This window comes from Hemiscyllium ocellatum, chromosome 16, assembly GCF_020745735.1.
Source record: "Hemiscyllium ocellatum isolate sHemOce1 chromosome 16, sHemOce1.pat.X.cur, whole genome shotgun sequence".
Taxonomy (NCBI): Eukaryota; Metazoa; Chordata; class Chondrichthyes; order Orectolobiformes; family Hemiscylliidae; genus Hemiscyllium; species Hemiscyllium ocellatum.
The window spans coordinates 25,255,479-25,277,490 of record NC_083416.1 but is presented as its reverse complement, the minus strand read 5'-3'; the positions used below and the strand labels follow the sequence as shown (position 1 = coordinate 25,277,490).

The window sequence follows — 22,012 nt, the reverse complement described above, 5'->3', positions numbered from 1 at the left end:
ACAGAAGCGCTTCACAGGAGGCTTCCAAGCACTGAGGATGTCACCTAGACAGAGGACGAAATTCCCAGCTCGGTGAACAGAACCACAACTTTAATGTTTTACATGATGTGTCATTGTGAAGGTATGCATTACTGTTTAAACAAACTTTGAATTTACTGTCAGAACAGCAACGTTTTGGATTCCATCCTCTCCAAACTCATCTTTATGAAGCAATTACTTTGAGCATCTTAAGAATATGACCATATTGATCATAATAGTGGAGTGACCCATTACATTGAATCTTACACAGTTGCTGAGATGTGGAGGTCTCTGCATCCCCATGTAATTTGTCACAATCTTCTCCTGAGACCTCAAGAATTTTTTTCCTCAAAGAGGCTGAGGAGAAGGATATCAAGTACCTGTTTACTTGTCTTGTCCCCTCTGCCCTATTGTGACCTGTTTCCATTGAGGTGCCACAGAGGGCCAGATTGAGTGAGATGAAAATGTCTGGCGCGTCTACTAGTTATTGTGGTTCTGTTCGCCGAGTTGGGAATTTGTGTTGCAGACATTTCATCCCCTGTCTAGGTGACACCCTCAGTGCTTGGGAGCCTCCTGTGAAGCACTTCTGTGATGTTTCCTCCGGCTTTATAGTGGTTTGTACCTGCCACATCCGGTTGTCAGTTCCAGCTGTCTGCTGCAGTGGCCGGTATATTGGGTCCAGGTCAATGTGCTTATTGATTGAATCTGTGGATGAGTGCCATGCCTCTAGGAATTCGCTGGCTGTTCTCTGTTTGGCTTGTCCTATAATAGTAGTGTTGTGCAGAGAACACCGAACGGACATTTCACCACAAAGGGAAACAGGAAAGCCACATATACAGACCAAGTCCTAAACTGAAAACAACCACCCCAACACACACAAAAGAAATTGCATCAAGACACTGTTCAAAAGGGCCACAACACACTGCAGTACACCAGAACTGCAAGAAGAGGAAGAAGAACACCTATACGATGTATTCGCCAAAAACGGATACCCCCACAATTTCATCAACAGATGCCTAAGGGAAAGACAACGGAATGAGGATATGCCACAACCCAAAGGACTAGCCACACTACCATACATCAAAAACATTCTGAACTGACCACTAGCACTCCTAACAGCACACAAACCAACAGCCACTCTCAGACAACAACTCACCAGGACGAAGGACCGATACCCAGCATGAGCAAAACCAATGTAGTGTACAAAATCCCATGCAAGGACTGCACAAAACACTACAAAGGACAAACAGGAAGACAGCTCACAGTCCACATCCATGAACATCAACTAGCCACGAAACAACGTGACCAGCTATCCTTTAGTAGCCACACACTCAGACGACAAGCAACATGAGTTTGACTGGGACTACACTATTATTATAGGACAAGCCAAACAGGGAATTCCTAGAGGCAAGGCACTCATCCACAGATTCAATCAATAAGCACATCGACCTGGACCCAATATACCGGCCACTGCAGCGGACAGCTGAAACTGACAACCGGAAGCAGCAGAGACAAACCACTATAAATGTCGGAGGAAACAACACAGAAGCGCTTCAACAGGAGGCTCCCAACCACTGAGGATGTCACCTAGACAGGGAACGAAACGTCTGCAACACAACTTCCCAGCTTGGCAAATAGAACCATAACAATGAGCCCCCGAGCTACAAATCTTCTCCCAAACTTTGAGCATCTACTACTGTTGGAACACCTCACCACCGTTCCTGTATCAAGTAAATGAGTAGGAAGCATAGTTGGCAGGAAGAGTCAGTAGTTTGTGAGCATGATGAATGAGAGCCATTGAGAAAAGATGCATTATGCAGCAGTGAAGAAAGATATGCCATAAGCTTGCTGGCAGTTGGGTGAGCAACAGAGTTAGACTGTAAGGCAGCAGAGCGCAGTGGTGATATATAACTTTATGGGACATAAAAGGTCATGAACCTTTTTGCGGCATTGCTTTGTGTGCCTCCTAACTATGGATATGCTGCAGTCTGTTCTGATTATAATGAGATAGGAATGGAACTATGTGATCCCGAGTTGTAAGAAAAATTGCATAATAACAGCACCACTTCAAGCAGTGGGACTGGAATAGTCAATACAAGTAAGGAAAGTTCACGTTCTACAAATACTGGTCTAAATTTTGCAATCGTGTTCTAGCGAATTTGCGTTGAAGAAACACACATTAAAGCAGAACTGACTGCCTTGGGTGCAGCCTCTGATCAGGCTAGCAGGGTCTGCTGTTGAGGTCTTGTGGTTATTGTGGGAAATGTGAATGGTCCTCCACTCCAGAACCTAATCCATGAGGTCCCTGTTGCCAAAGTGGGGTGCTACCTTGTCTTTTAGATTAGATTAGATTAGATTACTTACAGTGTGGAAACGGGCCCTTCGGCCCAACAAGTCCAAACCAACCCGCCGAAGCGCAACCCATCCAGACCCTCTCCCCTACATTTACCCCTTACCTAGCACTATGGGCAATTTAACATAGCCAATTCACCTAACCTGCACATTTTTGGACTGTGGGAGGAAACCGGAGCACCCGGAGGTGCTTCCTTGGCCATATTGTTTGGAATTGTACAGCAGCACACTAAGGGCAGTTCCTGACCTGCAACATTTGAATGGTGCTTCGCTTGAAATTAAATATGGCCCAAAAGCATGAAAGCCAACACTAGCAAGAGAAATCAGCCATGAAACTTCCCAAATTGCCACAGCCAAAACATGGGAAAAATCAGTTTCATAAATATGTCCATTTGCTCCTGGTGATTCTGTAACATTTAAATACAGTGGCCTTTCTTTTATCTCTTGCATAGAATTTATAAATTAAGAGTCTGATAATCCATTCGATTCCTGTAGTCTGCTCTGTCATTCTATGAGGTCATGGCTGATCTGATTATGGCCTCGACCCTAAACTTCCACCTACCCTGCTAACTATTGAATCTTATTAGTCAAGAATCTTATCATCCTCTACCTTTATCAATTTTACCCTATTTGGTATCTAAGCCAAATTCTTTTTCACCATCTTCTGTAGTAAAGGCAAGTACAAAATGCTAATTTAGTACCCTTTAACGTGTCAACAGGTTGATCTATAATTGGTCTTGGTCCTTTTTTAATGAACTTGAAGGAAACCATTTCTAAAAAGATCTTTTGAATTCTCAGATTTTAACTGAGAGAATTATGCCAGAAGGTTTCACTTTTTAACCAAATGCTTTTACTGTACGAAAAAAAACAATGTAAAAACTACGAATCTAACATCATGCGACCTACATCTTATTATTTAAGCCTGAAAGTCTTGACAAGGCACTCTGTTATATTTTATCCCACCCAAGGGTTCCCCAGTAGTCTATAGAAATTTTGAGTTTCTCATTCACTTCTGAGTTCAAATCAATGTGTGACATAGCTCTTAAAAATTCACTGTAGTCCTCTTAATTTTCCTAGTGTAGCACTTAGACTTCCAGAACCTGCACTCTGACTTTCTGTGAGACTTCTGTTGCCTATGTTTTCCCCTGGCTATGCAGGTAGAACTGACAAATTTAGTTCCTTATGAGTTTGGAATTTTAATTCTAAGATTAAGTCCACTCTCAATTTTTGCTTATTGACTCTAGTCTGGTCTCCATGCTCCTTGCTCTGGTTGCAACAGATGTAGCACTACTTTCTGACTGACATTCAGATTGACTAACTCATTCTTTGAGCAAATGCACAGATAAGACTCCCCATCTCTCAAACATGGCACATCTGGAATGTTCCAGATAAAAATATAAACTTGTTAATCTTCCATGTTAAGTCTGTCTTTTGATCTGGAAATTGTTTGGATTCTTTGTGATCTTCCCTGGCTGATCATTTGCTTCCAGAGTTTTCTTTGATTTGTGATCATCTAGATGAATAATTATAACCCTCGGACAATAACTGGGGGGGTATCTTATCTCCTCGCTGACATGACTCAGAAATTAGTTACTAACTATTCTATATTTTCAAACTTCTAACTCTATGAAACAACTTTGGGTGGTCTGGCTTCTTCCAGAATTTCAGTGACCTTATATGTACAAATTTAATTTTCCTAAAGCTACAATTTATAATTATACTACATATGGATCATGAAATTAAGCATACATAATACCATGCACTACATAAGTGTCTTTGAAAGACATTCGGATTTACTTCTCTTGCTTTCTTTAAGCCTTTCTAATTTGAATCTTCACTTCTTTGAACTTTGTTCATCTTTGTTTTCAGTTGTAATTTCAACCATGCATCTTACTTTCTGTATCATCTTAGTCTCTTTATAATCTAGGGAGCACTAGTTTTGTTTTACTTATTTTCTCATCAGGAAAGAATTTTATCTACCCAATTCGTCTCTTCAAATCTAGTCCATTGTTGCAAATTTGCCTGCCATTCTTTGAAATTTTCTGTCCCATCTGTCCTCTTTCCTTCCCTCACCTCCCTGCCTGCAACAGTAACAGGAACCCTAAATAGAGTCATAGAGAGATACAGTGTGGAAGCAGACCGTATGGTCCAACTCGTCCATGCTGACCAGATATCCTAACCTAATCTAGTCCCATTCCTCTAAACCCTTCCTATTCATATTGTACCAGCTTTGGCAGCTCATTCCATACATGCAACACTCTCTGCATGAAAACGTTGTCCCTGACATCCCTTTTAAATGTTTCCCCTCTCATCCTTAACCTATGCCCTCCAGTTCTGGACTCCCCCACTCTAAGGAAAAAGACTTGTCTATTCACGCTACCCATGCCCCTCGTGATTTTATAAGTCTCTATAAGGTCACCTCTCAGCCTTCGACACTCCAGGGAAACTAGCCCTACCCTATTCAGCTTCTCCTTGTAGCTCAAATCTTTCAACCCTGGCAACATCCTTGTAAATCTTTTCTGAACCCTTTTCAAGTTTCACATTGGCATGTAAGTCAAATAAGATCTTTCAAATATGTGATTTCACAGAATTGGTCATCCTTCCTTCAGTTAAGTAGTTTTACATTATTGTTCCCTGTCCTAACCTAAGTCCTATAATAAATGGTCAGAATTTCCTAAATGCCCCCCTACTGACATTTGATTAACTTCACTCACCATATTCTGTGGAATGAGGCTCTCCTGCCCCTCCTTGTAAAGCCATAATCACACTGTATGATCAAATGAGGAGAGGCAAAATCGTTACCCTCTTTTGCCACTCGTTCAAATTTCCGAAAGGTGTAATGTCAGTTTTGTCTTTTTATGCATGGATGCTAAAGAATTAGCCAGACAGAATTTCTTGAGTTAAACAAGTAAGTCGTTTGTTTTATTGTGCTCAAACTCATCCAAGTAAAAATATTAAAAATTATAAATAATAAATATGTCTGACTTCTTCAATTTGAATGCAGACACATTCTGGGACCAAACATGCAAGAATATAAATTAGAGTATGGAAATTAAAGTTGACTGAGTTAACATCCAATAAGAAAAGTAAGATAATATGGTTATAGCTGTCTGTGCCACCTGACTATGCAAAGATCTTTGGGCCTCCGCTGGATGTTTTAAGGTTGTGGCTGATAGCTTCTATTTCTTCTGGAAAACCAATGTAGGTACAAATATTTTAAAAGTTCTGTCTCCCTGCAGGAATATAGTGACAATCAAACTGAGCTATGAGAGTGCTATCTTAGTTGGAGATAAAGAGAGAGAGCAGCAGCCTCTTCTCACTGACACTAGTAGGCTTCTCATTATCACATGTAAACACGAGCACACAGCCTGGTTAATCGTATGACTTCGATCCCGTACTTCCAGGTATTTATTTACACTAGAAGTTCACCAGACTTTGTGCATTTACATACATTAATTGTATATAACCATGCAAAGATCCTACTTTAGAATATATTATCTTCCATTTAAATCTTACACCACAGCATGGCTTACTTTATATTCCTTGCTCAAGTAATGTGTCGCCCAACCCAGTGTGCATGTATTTAGCATTATGTTGGTACGTCCGAGATCTCATCCTTCTCCTAACTTGATTTGAAACTTCCCAAGCAGCACTGATTTCAATGGAGCTTGCAACTTTTGGTTGTCTTATGTACCAATCTTGAGCCAACCAAGCCAAACAGATCGTTCTACAAATTGAGTAGACTGTATATATTGCAGCTAATCTGTTTTATCACAGCGAGGGAGATTAGCCTAGTGATTAATCGAAAACTATAGCTGTTAGTGACAAACAAAATTTGGGCACTCCAGGATGGCATCAGTGTGGTCACATTGGTGTAGCTCAGGGTAAATTGTAGGAATGTAATCTTATACCTGGATGTATATAGTTTTTATTTTTAGGACTTCTGTGTGTTGCATAAGCTTTATACTTGTCTCAACTTTTCTGTTTCATCCCTCCCAGTTCCCTCAACTTACATTGTCAACCATATACAAGAGTATTGGACCAAACTTTAAACTTTCTGGTTTAGATGCCTCCCAGCTACATCTGTAACTGGAAGCCATGTCCAAAATTTTGACGGCTGGGCCATTTAAAGTCTCTGTGAAGGAATTAATGAATAAAGTGAAAATATAAATGTTTCACTGTAATTTGGATATTTGATAAGAATAACTGTGCAGAGACCTTTACATAATAATTTTGTAAATGCTTTCTGTAACTTCAATTCGTACAATGCTATTACAGAGGTTTCAATTTTTTTTAATAGAGACCTAGGAAAGTAGGAGCAAAATTTACAGGTGTTGACATTGCTCCGGATGAACACATGCAGCCAACATTTTCGTTTGACTACGATGGAAAACGTGATCGTTGGAATGGTTATGATTCAGAGGATCATATGAGGATTGTGGAGGAATATTCAAAAGTAGATTTGGTAAGTGATAGAGTAAACCTCTGAATGGCAAAGTGGAAGAATAATTGTTGAGACGGTGGCTTGAAATTTTTAAAAAATAAATGCTTAGCCATCAATTGGTTTGTTATAGTGCTTATTAATAATGGTTTTCACGTTGCCTTTGGTAGTTTAGAGCTTGCTTTATTCATCCAGACCGGAGTTTAAACTGGGTTGCTCTGTGTTTATTTCATTTTGATTTTAAAATAAAGCTTTCAGTAACATTATGCATAATGTTTATTTGCTATTTTAGCTCAGTTAGCTTTGTGGGTAACAAAATGGCTCCATATGGCTGCATTAATAATTAGAATTTAAAGTTTGCTTATTATAAGAAGTACTGTACAGTTCAAGAAAATTATGGGTAACTCTATTTTGAGAAACTATATTAACTTTAAGGAAATTGTGGAGGCTTACAGCTTTGATATCACACCTTGTGCTTTATGTGGGAAGATAATATTGAGGTTTTCCTAATTAATAAAGGGAAGGAAATCATCAAAGCAACAAATGTTTAAAGAACTATCTCAGAGTAGAACAGCAATTAATACACCTTTTATTTATTTTCTTAGGTGCAATTGCATTCTCTCCCTCTTTTGGTGTAGGCTGATGAAAATTCATACCATCTGACTACTGAGTCATGATACCTCAGGCCTGAATTTTTAGATAGAAATAATAATCAGGCTATCATTTGCCTTTATCAAGGAGTAAATTCGACTGATCCACACATATATTTCTAATTGCTCCGCTCTTCCAGAGGTTTAATTTCAAGAGTTTTTGTTTAGATTCTGACATTGCTGGCTAGGTCAGCATTTATTGTCTATCCTTGCTTGTCCTTGAGAAGGTGGTGATGAGTTGCCGCCTTGAACTGCTGCAAGCCTTGGGAATGTAGGACAAGAGTGGATTGTTAGGTCAGGATTTGTTGGATTTGTCGTGCTTCTTCTGGACCAAGATATACCTGGGTAATTTTCCATATTGCTGGATAGAAACAAATGTTTCATCTTTACTGGAATGGCTTGTCTCAGGGTGCAGATGGTTCTGGAGCATGTTTTCGGGACGATTGCCAGAATTTTGTCAGGCCCCATAGCCTTTTCCAAATTTGGTACTTTCAGCTGTTTCTTTATATTATGTGGTGTGAATAGAATATGCTGAAGACTAGCTTCTGTGATGTGGAACTCAGAAGGAAACTGAGATAAATCATCCATTCAGCAACCCTGGAGGAAGGCAGTTGCAAGTGTTTTGGTCTTGTTTTTTTACAATGATGTGCTGGGCTCCTCCATTGTTGATGGTGTGGATATTTGGACAGCCGCCACCTCCTGGTGTTTGCTTGGTTGTCAGCCATTACTCACAATTGAATATGGCAGAGCTGCAATGATTTATGTCTAATCAAAGAAAGTGACTTGACATTCAGACATATGAAAGGGATAAGGTTGAGGAATTTGAAGTTAGAGCTTGCTCATGTAAGTAAATACTGTCAAACAATTCTTCAACAGAAAATGTACTTCTTGCAGCATGTTCGCATTTTTTAACTATATTGCTAGTTTTTGTGTGTCTCTCTGTCTCTGTCTGTCTCTCTGTCTCTGTCTGTCTCTCTGTCTCTGTCTGTCTCTCTGTCTCTGTCTGTCTCTCTGTCTCTGTCTGTCTCTCTGTCTCTGTCTCTGTCTCTCTCTGTCTCTGTCTCTCTGTCTCTCTCTCTTCCCCCTCCCTTTATTGCACTTTCTATTCTATTTTCTCAATGAAATATTCTAGCTTAGACTTATTGGCTATGCAGGATTCTTCAGTCTAAGTTGTTAAGTCACACTGATACTGCCTTTGTTCCCAAATCCCTGTGGGGTCAGCAGCATACAATTTTGACTCTAATAATTAGCTGTATTTTGCAGTTCAAAAAATCCGCTGTCTGCACAGGTATAAAGAGTGTAAAATATGGTTTATTTCCCATTGAACACAAAATCTGGACCCGGTTTGATTTCATCTTTACAATCCTAGCTTTAATTGAAATGAAAAAAAAATCTGAACTCCGAGAAACTGTGCCCTTTCAAGATATAGGGTCTCAAGTAGATTAGTCTTCCCCAGGAGGAAAGTCACAGCTGTTGGAAAATAATTGAAGTGAGCTATTCATAAAGCTGGAAAACTCTGTCCTGCAGATGGAGCCAAAAGCACACTCAATGGCTTGCATTCAAGCATTTGAACCATTCTAGTACTATGGCTGGAATGCCCCTCAGTTTTGGGAGGAAAAAAAATCAGTGTTTCTGTGGTTTTTGTTTCTTGGCCTTTTTCAAAATAATTGTCAAAACTTTTAAATGTGTGTTTTGTAGAGCAGTATGTCACAGTAATAGCAGTGAAAATGATCAGTGTCTCACAAATAGCTGTGATTTTCCTCATGGAGAGATCACTTATTGAAGTTGAGACCTAATGGCCCAAATGTTCCAACCAGCCTCAAATTTGCCCTAATTACCCACTTCTGACACACCCTATTCATAGGTCATTACTACTGTGTTTGAACTGTCAGTCTGAAAGCACTAGTAATATCCATTCAATAAGGCTGGGATAGGCTGTTCCTCAGTCTTTGAGGGCTGGCTGATATTTCACGTTGGCACGTGTTGATTTGGGCATCCAATCTCATCTACGGCTGGTTTTGGTCTTCGACTCTGCCCACTGAGGTAATTACTGATTGTAGAGTTCAACTACCAATTGCAGAGTTCAGCTATGTTTAAACTTGACTTCCATGTTTTGAATTTGTTTTTAACCCATGCTTATGAAAGAAAATCAATATTTATGTAACAATCCCGGAGGCCATCCTGGAAATAGCCAGGAGATCGGATGTTGGGCGGGTGGAGCTGGCTAGTGGGAGGAGAGAGGTGGTCAGGCTTTGGTGGGGGGTGAAGATGTATAATTAAAGTTTGAATCTTCTGGGTAATTCCTGCATGACTCTCATGACCGGATTTCTGTAGGGTCCCAAAAAGCACCTTTGGCCAGAACTCTGACCTTACCAGGCTGGAAAATTTGAGCCATTATTTTAAAAGGTCAGTAATTATATCTATGTTTTTTTTTCCCCTTGGAGACTGAATGAATGATTCATGGTAAGCAGCAGACCAAATTTTATCAGAGGCCTTCTAAAAGAAATCATTGAAAATTGATATTATTTTAGAATAAATAACTAAATCTGTGTGGCTAATGGAATTTGGTACATGCTGCATAATTTAGGGCAAATATATCACCACAACTCAACATTCATTTAACTAATCCAGCAGTAAAATACTGTAGATCTCTCAAAGATGTAAATGACTGTATTTGATAAGTTTAGACTTGGGAGCATTCCTGTACACAAAACGCAAATCTTGACTGAAATTTCATGCTAATTTTAGAAAACTTTCATTTGTTTTTTTGTAAAATTTCAAGGTCATTGCAGGTATATAATGATCAAAATAAATATCACCAGGTCCGTAACTAGAAAAGCCAATTCTAGATTTTCTGCAAAAAATAATGGACTGAAATTAAAGTGCTGTTACTTTTGCTTTAAAGGTCTTTTTTCTGTTTTAGGCCAAGAGAACCCTGAAAGCTCAGAAACTGCAGGAAGAGTTGGCATCTGGGAAGTTAGTGGACTATGTGGTGAGTATATATTAAGCAGGATATTGTATCATATCTACATCAACAAAGCTGGGTGTGTGCTGGCTTTAGGCAGGTTGAAACTACTGGAATTCCCTAAGCTTCATTGGACCTCCACTGTTTACAATTTGTATCGATTGGTATGGATGCAGAGACCAAATTTTCTGATAACATAGAGATAGGCAGGAAAGCAAGTTGTCTAGTGCAGGTACAGAGGCTACAAAGCAATGTGACTAGTTGAGTGAATGACAAAAATTTGGCAGATGGATTGTAATGTGGGAAAATGACAATCTGATTACTTTTACAGAAAGAATAGAAAGTCAGTCCACTATTCAAATAGCAAGCAATTGCAGAACTGTACCTACAGAAGAATCTAGGCATACTAGTGCATAGGTCTCAAAATTTTGCAAACACGGAACAAAACCCCCAACATTTGATCTATGAGGAACAGAATGTAAAAGTAGGGAAGCTTTACTGCAGGTGTACAGGGTCGTAGTGAGATTAACTGACTGTAGAGCAATTTTTATGACCTTATTTGAAACAAATAATTATAATTGCATTAGAAGTACGTCAAGAAAGTTTCACTCCACTCACTCCTAGGGTGAGAGAATTATCCAATGTGGAAAAGTTGGGCAACTTTTCCACATTGGAAAATTCTCTCACCCTAGGAGTGAGTGGAGTGAAGAGTTTAATAGAATGAGAGATGTTCTGATAGAAACATTTAAATGTCTTGAGGGGAGTAGACTGTGGATACTGAGAGAATATTTCCCCTTGTTGAGTAGATTAGAGCTAGGTGCCACAGTTTTTTTTAAAAGATATTTTTATTAGAAATTTAACATTTTTACAAGTTTACAAAAATAAACAAAACTTTCAAATACAAACATTGATGTACAATTAAATCAAATATACAATAGTCAAAATTTAACAAAGGAAAAAAAAATTACCAAAATAAAAAAAAACAAAACTCAACTTTCCACTAATCTAACCTATAACTAACCAGAGTGCATACTTAAGCCTCTTACATGCTCGGAATGTAGTAACATCAAATGTGATAAAACCCGTATTTGTGCGGGATTCCTCTCCTAAGGGGCCTCGGAGCAGCCAGGTTTGTAATCTTCATTAAATAAAAGCCCTTGTTAGGATGGCCGAAATATCTGCATTTATGTAATTCAAAAAGGGCTGCCATATTTTATAAAATAATTCAGTCTTTCGGTGCACCATATTTGTAAGGAAGTCAAGGGGAATACATTCCATAATTAATCTGTGCCAATTTGAAAGTCCAGGGGGGCCCTCAGCCACCCAGTTCACCAAAATATTTTTCCTTGCACAGAAAGAGAGAATAGAAAATAGTCTCTTCCCGTGCATATCCAGGGAGGAAAAGTTCGAAAAGCCCAAAAGGAGAGATACAGGGTCCGCTATAATTTCCGTTCCTAAAATTTCTGTCAGGGTACTTGCTGCTTTAATTCAATATCTACGGATCTTATGACAAGTCCATAGGCAATGTACAAGAGTGCCCACCTCTATTTTGCATTTGGGACACATTGGAGATGCTCCTGCCTTAAATTTTTGCCAATCGAGCCGGTGCTATATGGGCCCTATGAAGGATCTTCAGCTGGATAGCCTGGGTTCTGTTACAGATAGTAATTCTTCTAGCATTTTCCCAAATATCATTCCACATTTCTATAGAGATTTCTAGTCCCAAATCCTGATCCCATGTTTTAAGCAGATTGTCCATATTTCCCGATACTTCATCATGTAGTAAATGATAAGTAGTACTGACGGAAGATACCCCCACTGGTCGTAGGACATTACGTTCTCTATCTGATTTATAAAGACTATCTATTAACGTAGTCTTCTTCTGTATATAATCTCGAATTTAGAAGTATCGAAAGAGGTCTCCATTGGGTAATCCGAATTTCTGACACAGCTGTTCAAAAGACATCAGGACCCCATCTTTAAATAGGTCCCCTAAACATGAGATACTCCTGGATCTCCAGAGTTTAAAAGTGGCAACTGTAAACCCCGGTTGGAATCCCCATGCCCCTACTATCGGTGCATAGGGGGATGTTTTATGTAAATTACCCTCATTTTGTCGCATTATATTCCAGGCCTTAATTGTGTTTAGTATTATGGGGTTTTTACAGTGATCTGTAATGATTTTCCTCTTGTCTGAAAATAAGAGGTTAATAAGTGGGTATTTTACTTGAGAGGCCTCGATGTCCAGCCAGATTGGGTCTTGTCCGACCCACAATCAGCTATGTAACTTAGTAGGGAACTTAACTGATATTTCCTAAAGTCTGGGAAGTCCAGTCCTCCCCTTGCCTGTGGAAGCTGTAGCTTCTTCAGCTTAATGAGGGGCCATCTATGATTCCAAATAAAGGAACCCAGCCAGCCATATAATTTACATAGGGCCATCCTTGGCAGCATCACCGGGAGCATTCTCATAGGATATAGGAGACAGGGCAGAACATTCATTTTAATTAGTGCTATTCTACCCAACCAGGAAATTGGAAGGTCTCCCCATCGCTGGAGATCCTGCTTATCCTTTCCAGTAATTGCACAAAATTCGCCTTATACAACTGACCAAATACTGGAGTAATAAAAATACCTAAATATAAGAAACCCTCCAACGAAAGGGAAAAAGGGATCCGTCCACTAAGTGGGGTGTCATAACCAGGCCACCCATTGGCATAGCCTCCGATTTTGAAAAATTAATTTTATAGCCTGAGAATGCACTAAATGTATTAATAACTCGAATTAGACGAGGTACGGACATCAGAAGATTATTGAGGAATAAAAGAACATCATCTGCATAAAGGGTAATTTTGTGTTTGCCTGTACCAATCCTCGGGGCCGTTATATTAGGATCAGTCCGTATAGCTTCTGCTAGTGGTTCAATTATTAGCGTAAATACTAATGGCGAGAGAGGACATCCTTGACGGCAGCCCCTACCCACACTGAAGCTATCCGAACCTAATCCATTGGTAACCACAACTGCTTTGGGATCACTATACAATGTTGAGACCCATTTGGCAAACACCTGTCCAATGCCAAACCTTTCCAATGTGTAAAACAAATATGACCATTCAACCCTATCGAATGCCTTTTCCGCGTCTAATGAGACTACTACTGGTATCTTTCCCTGATGACAGGCTTGGATCATGTTCAAAACCCTTCTAATATTATTGGATGATCTACGGCCCTTAATAAATCCCGTCTGATCCTCCTTTATAATATATGGCAGTACCCTTTCTAGTCTCAGTGCTAACATTTTAGAGAGGATTTTAAAATCTACATTTAGCAAGGATATTGGTCTATAAGATGTACAGTCTTCTGGATCTTTTCCTTTTTTAAGGATAAGAGAGATATTTGCCTCTTTCAGCGAAGGCGGGAGACAGCCCTGACTATATGCATAGTTATACATGTCCATAAGTGGATCAGCCAATATTTCTGTAAATTCTTTATAGAATTCAGCTTGAAAACCATCTGGGCCCGGTGCCTTTCCGCTCTGAAGTTGCCTAATTGCATCAAGTATTTCTTGGACTGTTAGAGGAGCATTTAGGACCGATACCTGTTCTGGAGTCAAGCCCGGAAAGGTCAAATTTTTAAAAAATGACTGCATCCTCCTAGTCCTATCTTCACAATCTTGCGATTTATATAACTCAGAATAAAATTCTCTAAAGATCGCATTAATCTTTTTATGATCATGAGTCAGAGTACCTGTACTTTCCTTGATAGACGTAATAGTCTGAGGGACCTTCTTTTTCTTTGCAAGAAATGCTAAGTATCTACCCGGTTTGTCGCCATATTCATATAACCTTTGTTTTGCAAATAATATTTCCCTCTTAGCAGTTTGAGTAAGCGTAGTGTTTAGAGCTGTCCTAAGAGCCGTAATCCTCTGCAATTTTATAATCGAAGGTCTATCAGCGAATGCTGTTTCAGCTGCTTTTAAGCGTGCTTCGAGCAGGCGCTGTTGCTTCAGTTTTTTCTGGGTCGCTGAGTAGGAGATGATCAAACCTCGTGCATAAGCTTTGATGGTCTCCCACATCATTGATGGGTTGCTAGCCGTACGTGAATTAATTTCTAAAAAAGTTTTAAATTCTTGGGAGAAGTACTTTACAAATTTACTATCTTTTATCAGGAAGGGGTCCATACGCCAATGCCGAGCGGATGTCCCATTGTTCCTTGCCTTAGTTTCCATATATACAGCGGCGTGGTCAGAAATTGCTATAGTACCTATTTTACAGGATGATATGGAATTTAAAAAAATCGATGGGGCAAAAAACATGTCAATTCTTGTATGACATTTATGTGGATTAGAGTAGAAAGAAAAATCTCTACCCTGTGGATGGAGACATCTCCATACCTCTACCAATCCTAATTCTTTATTCAGATCCGCCAGTTGTCTAGATCTGGGAGATACTCCAGCAGCACTCTTGGGAATCCTATCTATTTCCGGATCCATATTACAATTAAAGTCTCCCCCTATAATTGTATGACGGGCACCAAAGGCCATCAATTTTGAAAAAGCTTCCGTTATAAATTTAAAGGGGTGTGCCGGGGGGCAGTACAAATTTAGAATCCCATATTCCTCTCCATTTATGAGGGCTTTAATCAAAATATATCGTCCAGATTCGTCTTTTATCTGATTTAGAATTTTGAAAGGGAAATTCTTCCGAACAAGAATAACAACTCCCCTGCTTTTTGAGCTAAAAGAAGAAAAAAAGGCCTGATCAAATCCACCCTACCGTAATTTTAAGTGTTCTTTATCCGACAGGTGTGTCTCCTGTAGGAGAGCTATATCAACTCTTTCTTTCTTAAGATTTGATAATATTTTCTTCCTTTTAACTGGCGAATTGCTCCCCCTGACATTCCAGGTGCACCACTTAACCGACTGATCAACCATAATCATCTGGGCAGATCCGAGACCCCTCGGGAGGGGAAACCCTATCTGGAACATCTCGAGCATGGAGCATATAAAATATACAAAAATAAAGGCTCTCTAATACACTCAAAACAATATAATAAAAAACTATTTCTAAATTAAAAAAATATAAAACATACCTAAATGGAGATTTTCCCCCTTGTTCCCAGGGAGCGTCACTTCCTCTCCAAAAGTCCATCTTATCCTCTCCCAACCAATGCCCCACCCTTGACCCAGGTGCTCCTCAATAAAATGAGGAGAATTCAAGTATAATACAAAGCTAGAGTTAACAGTGAGCACCCTACTCTCGCTGCTCGAGATTCCGGACCTGATCTGCGGCTGATTGAGCTGCAGTCTCGGAGGTCGCGGCCTTTAACTCCGCCCCTCCGACTCGGCGCTCGAGTTCCTGGATGTCTCGGCCGTGCTTCTGCAGCGCGGCCGAGAGTGATTCCCGGCGATGTTGGGACTCCTCGATAAAGGCATCGATCTTCGCGTCCAGCTTGGTGATCATCTCCACAAGGCTTGTTACCGTCGGTAAGTCCCCCGGGGCGGCTGTGGACACCTCTGCTGCAGCTGGAGAGGGAGAAGGTGGGGGAGGGGGTCCTGCTTGTTGAGAGCTGCGGGCTCCCTTCCCTTTGGTCATTTTTCACTAAATGTTAGACTATTTAAATGTAATACTAAGCAGCTATTTTAAGTTAACAGCTATTATGAATGATTTGGTGAGTGTGGTGGGGGTGGGTGACCCACTTTGCCCAAGTCTTGGGAAGAGCACTATAGACTCAGACTTGCTGGGTCGCCGCCATCTTGGATCCCCCAGGTGCCACAGTTTAAGAATAAGAGGCATCGTTTTTAATTTAGAGATAAGAATTTTTTTCTTTGAGAGTTGTTTGTATGTGGATTTATCTGCCCTAAAAAGTGATGGGGGCTATGCCATTGGCTATCCAAAGTCAATGACTTGACTCACTTATCTTTGTTTGGCAGAAAGGCAAGTGGAGTTGAGACTAAATCCAGACCAGTGATGAGTTGATTGAATGGCAGAGCTCAAATGACCACATGGCCTATTCCTGCTTCTGAGGCCTCTATTCCTGAAAGATTGTGCTGAACCTGACAGATATCTTCCTTTTCAAAAATCTGTGTTAGTTTTTTTTTCTGTCTGCTCTACACTTGGCAGTGAACTAGGGTATTCCTCATTAATGGAGAAAGTGAGGACTGCAGATGCTGGAGTCATTCCTCATTAATCCACAATCCAGCCTTGGGTGTCTATGTGGAGTTTGCACATTCTCCTTGAACCTGTGTGGGTTTCCTCCGGGTGCTCCGATTTTCTCCCACACTCCAAAGATGTGCAGGTTTAGGTAAATTGCCCATATTGCATTATTTGAGGGAAATGGGACTGGGTGGGTTACTCTTTGGACGGTCGGAGTGGACTTATTGAGCCGAAAGGCCTGTTTCCACACTGTAGGGAATCTTAAACAAAAAAAGTAAATATATTCGAACCAAAAGTTGCATTATCCAGATTTGGAAAGCATTTATAATTGAACTGAATTGCATCTTGGTTGTAGCTTCAGCTCATATAGAAAATCTGACCAATATTGTTCATATAATATCCAAAACTATTTTGAAAGGCATATGCTATCAGGAACATTGAGAACTTTTAGTCGATTTCAGCTCTGGAACAAGTTTTAACAATTTTCTGCAATTATCTGTTTCACTGGTGACCTGAGAAAAGTCAATGCACCAGCAAATGTAAGAGAGTCTTACAGCACCTCCTTTTCCTGTCACGCAATTAATGTGGTCCAGGCTTCAGTTTTATCTGTTGACAAGACCTGCATTGACAAAAGGAGAGGGAATGTTGAAAGCAGGTACAGGTCCATGAGGCAAGTGTTTGAGCCTTGTGGTCTGTTCCGCACAGTTGCATCAAATGGCCCCTGCTGGTCCACTTTCAAAAATGCTTTAGCGCTCCTTGACTTGGTGCTGTGTGCTCTTAATTTTGCTAGTTTGCGGATGGTCCTGGGGTAAGCCAGTTAGAGACTGTAATGCATCTAGAATTAGAGCCTTTACCACCGGTCTTTCTTCAACTCTGTAGTCAAAAATCCTGCAGCAGTATAGCGTAGAAACTTGTTAAAATAACAATCTGCCCCATTTTCCTGACTGGCACCTGAAGAATGGGAATTCCTGGATCCAACAAGTTAAGATATTTCAAGCAGGCTTTTCTGAGAACTACTTTATTTTAACTGAAATCACAGTGGAGATACATCAGTATCTTTTGGGGTTGCTTTTTGAAGTAATCAGATGAAAGCATAAAGGAGCCACATTATAAAAAATGAATCTTGGTTGGGTTGGCGTAGTTATTAATGCATTCATCATTGAGCAAGTGACGGTTCACAGTCCCATCTAACACGTTTTGTGCTTTTCAAGTGTAATCTAGTTGACCGCAGTCTGTACTCTGTTATGAACACTTTGAAAAAATGTGTTTTTTGATTCAGTCAGCTAATCATTGAAGCATATGGTCTATACACATTGCATCACACAAGTACTAAAATTCGTGGATAAAATTGTTTCATTGTGTGGGAGGCAGAGTCCTATTTGTGAAAAAAAACAATTGTATTATCGTGCATAGTACCAGCATGAAATGGGTTGCTTATTCTGTGTTCACTTTTCTTTTGAGACACGTTTATTCTCCAGCATATCTTTTAGTAGAGTGGGCACAATATACAGCAATCCATGGTCTGGTTAGGATAGCCATTGTCTTGCAAGGTAACTTTCATCTGCCCTATTTCTACATAGAGCTTGCACATAGCTAGGACTATATTCCTAAAATTGCTAATATGGCTGACCTTCTCGCACATGGACCTATACGAATCTCAGCATGTTTCTACTGGTCAATGTACAAACTTGTGATAGGTAGTAGCAGAGAAGCCACAGTGGACTTCTCAACCAACACCATGGTAAGGGAGGATATGACTATTCCATCTTAAATGTGAATTGGAGCATGGGATGGCATATGTTTAAGGTAATTCTTATGGGACTACAGATTCAAATATAGCAAATGTATAACCTACTTATAATAAGAAATATACACCAAGAGGTTGGGGCTTCTCCCATCAAAAACACAGTTCTCATTGAAACTGACAAAAATGGTTCCACCAGACCAGAGAGCTCCATGGATACACCACCAGTGCAGGCATGCGTAGTGCTGGATTGTTGGGCAGCATTTGCTGTGCTAATAGCTACACGAACAATCACTTTAAGATAATCAGTCAAGCTTGTATGTGGTGCTGGAAAAGCCCTTCATCAAGGCTTATGTCCAAAACGTCGACTCTCCTGCTTCTCAGATACTGCTTGACCTGCTGTGCTTTTCCAGCACCCCACACTCGACTCTAATCTCTAGCATCTGCAGTCCTCACTTTCTCCAAGCTTGTATGTGGTTCAGTCATGCTTGGTAGAAGTGACAAATGTTAATACTCTGGGTGCTGTTCTCAAGTAAATGGGACATTTTTAAAAATTCCCCAGTTATTTTCCTCATGCCAATGCCTCAGCTCATGTGAAACAATTTGATAACCAATCTTCTGTTTTTCAAGAGAGGTGAAATTTATTTTTTAAATTTTATTTCTTTGCATTTGTCCTAACGAATTCAAGATAAGAAACTTCAACTGAGGAAGTGGTGGATGTGGGTACAATTATAATGTTTAAAAGACATTTGAATAAGTACATGAATAGCAAAGGTTTGGAAGGATATGGGCCAGGCACAGGCAGGTGGAACTATGGTTTGGGATTATGGTCAGCATGGACTGGTTGCACCAAAGGGTTTGTTTCCGTGCTGTACAACTATAAATAGAGTCATAGAGATGTACAGCGTGAAAACAGACCCTTCGGTCCAACCCGTCCATGCCGGCCAGATATCCCAACCCAATCTAGTCCCACCTGCCAGCACCCGACCCATATCCCTCCAAACATTTCCTATTCATATATCCATCCAAATGCCTCTTATGTTGCAGTTGTACCAGCCTCCACTACGTTCTCTGGCAGCTCATTCCATACACGTACCACCGTCTGTGTGAAAAAGTTGCCCCTTAGGTCCCTTTTATATCTTTCCCCTCTCACCCCAAACTCATGCCCTCTATTCTGGACTCCCTGACCCCAGGGAAAAGGCTTTGTTTATTTATCCTATTCATGCCCCTCATAATTTCGTAAACCTCTACAAAGTCACCCCTCAGCCTCCAATGCTCCAGGGAAAACAGCCCCAGCTTGTTCAGCCTCTCCCTGTAGCTCAGATCCTCTAACCCTGGCAACATCCTTGTAAATCTTTTCTGAACCCTTTCAAGTTTCACAACATCTTTGCGACAGGAAGGAGACCAGAATTGCACGCAATATTCCAACCGTTGCCTAACCAATGTGCTGTACAGTCACAACATGACCTCCCAACTCCTGTACTCAATACTCTGACCAATAAAGGAAAGCATACCAAATGCCGCTTTCACTATCCTATCTACCTGCGACTCCACTTTCAAGGAGCAATGAACCTGCACTCCAAGGTCTCTTTGTTCAGCTACATTCCCTAGGACCTTACCATTAAGTGTAGAAGTCCTGCTAAGATTTGTTTTCCCAAAATGCAGCACCTCGTATTTATCTGAATTAAACTCCATCTGCCACTTCTCAGCCCATTGGCCCATCTAGTCCAGATCCTGTTGTAATCTGAGATAACCCTCTTCGCTGTCCGCTACACCTCCAATTTTGGTGTTATGTTATACCTATGAAAAAGCATATTCTTTTCTCCAGCTGTACAAAAGTATTGAATGTGTAGGAAACCTAAAAGCCATGACACTATTCAACAATGTTTAAATGTTAGAGCAACAGGGATGTGATTACACATATTGCTGAGCATTTGGAGAATAAAAATTTGATTTCTTAATTAGCAAAAATTGCCTGTCACTTTAATTTAAAAAAAAGTGCCAACCAGCAGCTCATTATTGCCTGCATTACATCCAACACCACTGTATTCTGTTCAAACTAATGACCCTGGTGCTGTAAAATCCAATTATTTTTCCTCTCTCGATTTAAAGAAATTATCAGGTATCTTAATCCCAAGTTAAAGTGACTATAAAGAACTAAATAAATATTGCTTATTTCTTGCAAGGTTTGTGAAGGTTTGTAGATCAGCGAGCAAACCTACATCCTAAATTGCTTATTTCTGATTGTACGATGCTTCAAAATTGGAATTAGCAATTCAAATTATTCAAATATTCTAAGTTTCTGAAAGGCATCCATTTGCTCTGTGTAATAGGGAATTTTTGACACTATAGAATGATAGTCATAAAGCACAGAAACAGACCCTTCCATTGACCTTGTCCATGCCGACCAGGTATGCTAAACTGTACTAGTCCCATTTGCCTGCATTTGGCCCCTATCCCTCTAAACCCTTCCTATTCATATACCTATCCAGATGCTCAATGTTCTGACCAATAAACCTGAATATACTCAAGCCCTGCAGTTCCAGCAACATCCTTGTAAATTTTTTCTGTACCCCTTCTAGTTTGACATCCATCCTCCAGCAAGGTGACCAGAATTATATGCAATATCCTAAAAGTGGCCTCACCAATGTCTTGTACAGCTGCAACATGATTTACCAACTCCTTTATTCAATGCTCTGACAAATGAAGGCAAGCATGCCAAATGCTGCATTTAACACCACTTCAAAGGAACTTTGAACCTGCATCCTCAGGTCCGTCTATTGAACAACATGTCCAGGCGCTTCCATTAACTCAAGTACTGCCATGGTTTGCTTTACCAAAATGCAACACCTCACATTTATCAAAATTAAAGTCCATCTGCCATTTCTCGGCCTATTTGATCAAGATCTTGTACTCTTCGATTACCCTCTTCACAGTCCACAGTTTTGGTGACTTCTGCAAACTTAGTCACCAGACCTCTTTATTCTCATCTATATCATTGATATAAATGACAAACACCAATGAGCCCACGCAACCTCTCCTTGTGGCACACCACTAATCACAGGATTCCAGTCCAAATAACGACCCTGTATTGTTACTCTGTCTTCTAGCATCAAGCCAGTTGACTATCTCTCCCTAGGTCCCATATGGTCTAACTTAATAAACCAGCCCACCATGTAGAACCTTGCTGAAGTCCATGTGGACAATATCTGCTGCACACCTTTATCTGTCTTCTTGATAAACTCTTCAAAAATGCTCAATCAAATTTGTGAGACAAGACTTTCCATGTGCAAAGGGAGAAAGTGAGGACTGCAGATGCTGGAGATCAGAGCTGAAAAATGTGTTGCTGGAAAAGTGCAGCAGGTCAGGCAGCATCCAAGGAGCAGGAGAATTGATGTTCTGGGCATAAGCACTTCTTCAGGCCTTCCTGAAGAAGGGCTTATGCCCAAAACGTCCATTCTCCTGCTCCTTGGATGCTGCCTGACTTGCTGCACTTTTTCAGCTCGTTTCCATGTGCAAAGTCATGCTGACTATCTCTAATCACTCCTTGCCTTTCCAAATACATGTAAATCCTACTCTCAGAATCCCCTCCACCAACTTACCCACTATTGATGTCAGACTCACTGGTTTGTAGTTGCCTGGCCTTCTCTTGCAGCCTTTCTTAAACAATGCTACAACATTATGCAGCCT

The 22,012-nt window shown here is 40.3% G+C and overlaps 1 protein-coding gene across 2 annotated transcripts in view; it reads left to right on the top strand.

Annotated features, from left to right (window-relative positions):
* Positions 1-22,012, top strand: part of slu7 (SLU7 homolog, splicing factor) — a 56,392-nt gene that overhangs the window by 9,113 nt on the left and 25,267 nt on the right. For both annotated transcript variants that reach the window (XM_060836743.1, XM_060836742.1), the window contains exons 5-6: positions 6,671-6,835; positions 10,385-10,453. In XM_060836743.1, the coding sequence (XP_060692726.1) occupies positions 6,671-6,835; positions 10,385-10,453 (234 nt within the window). The remainder of the gene's footprint in view (positions 1-6,670; positions 6,836-10,384; positions 10,454-22,012) is intronic.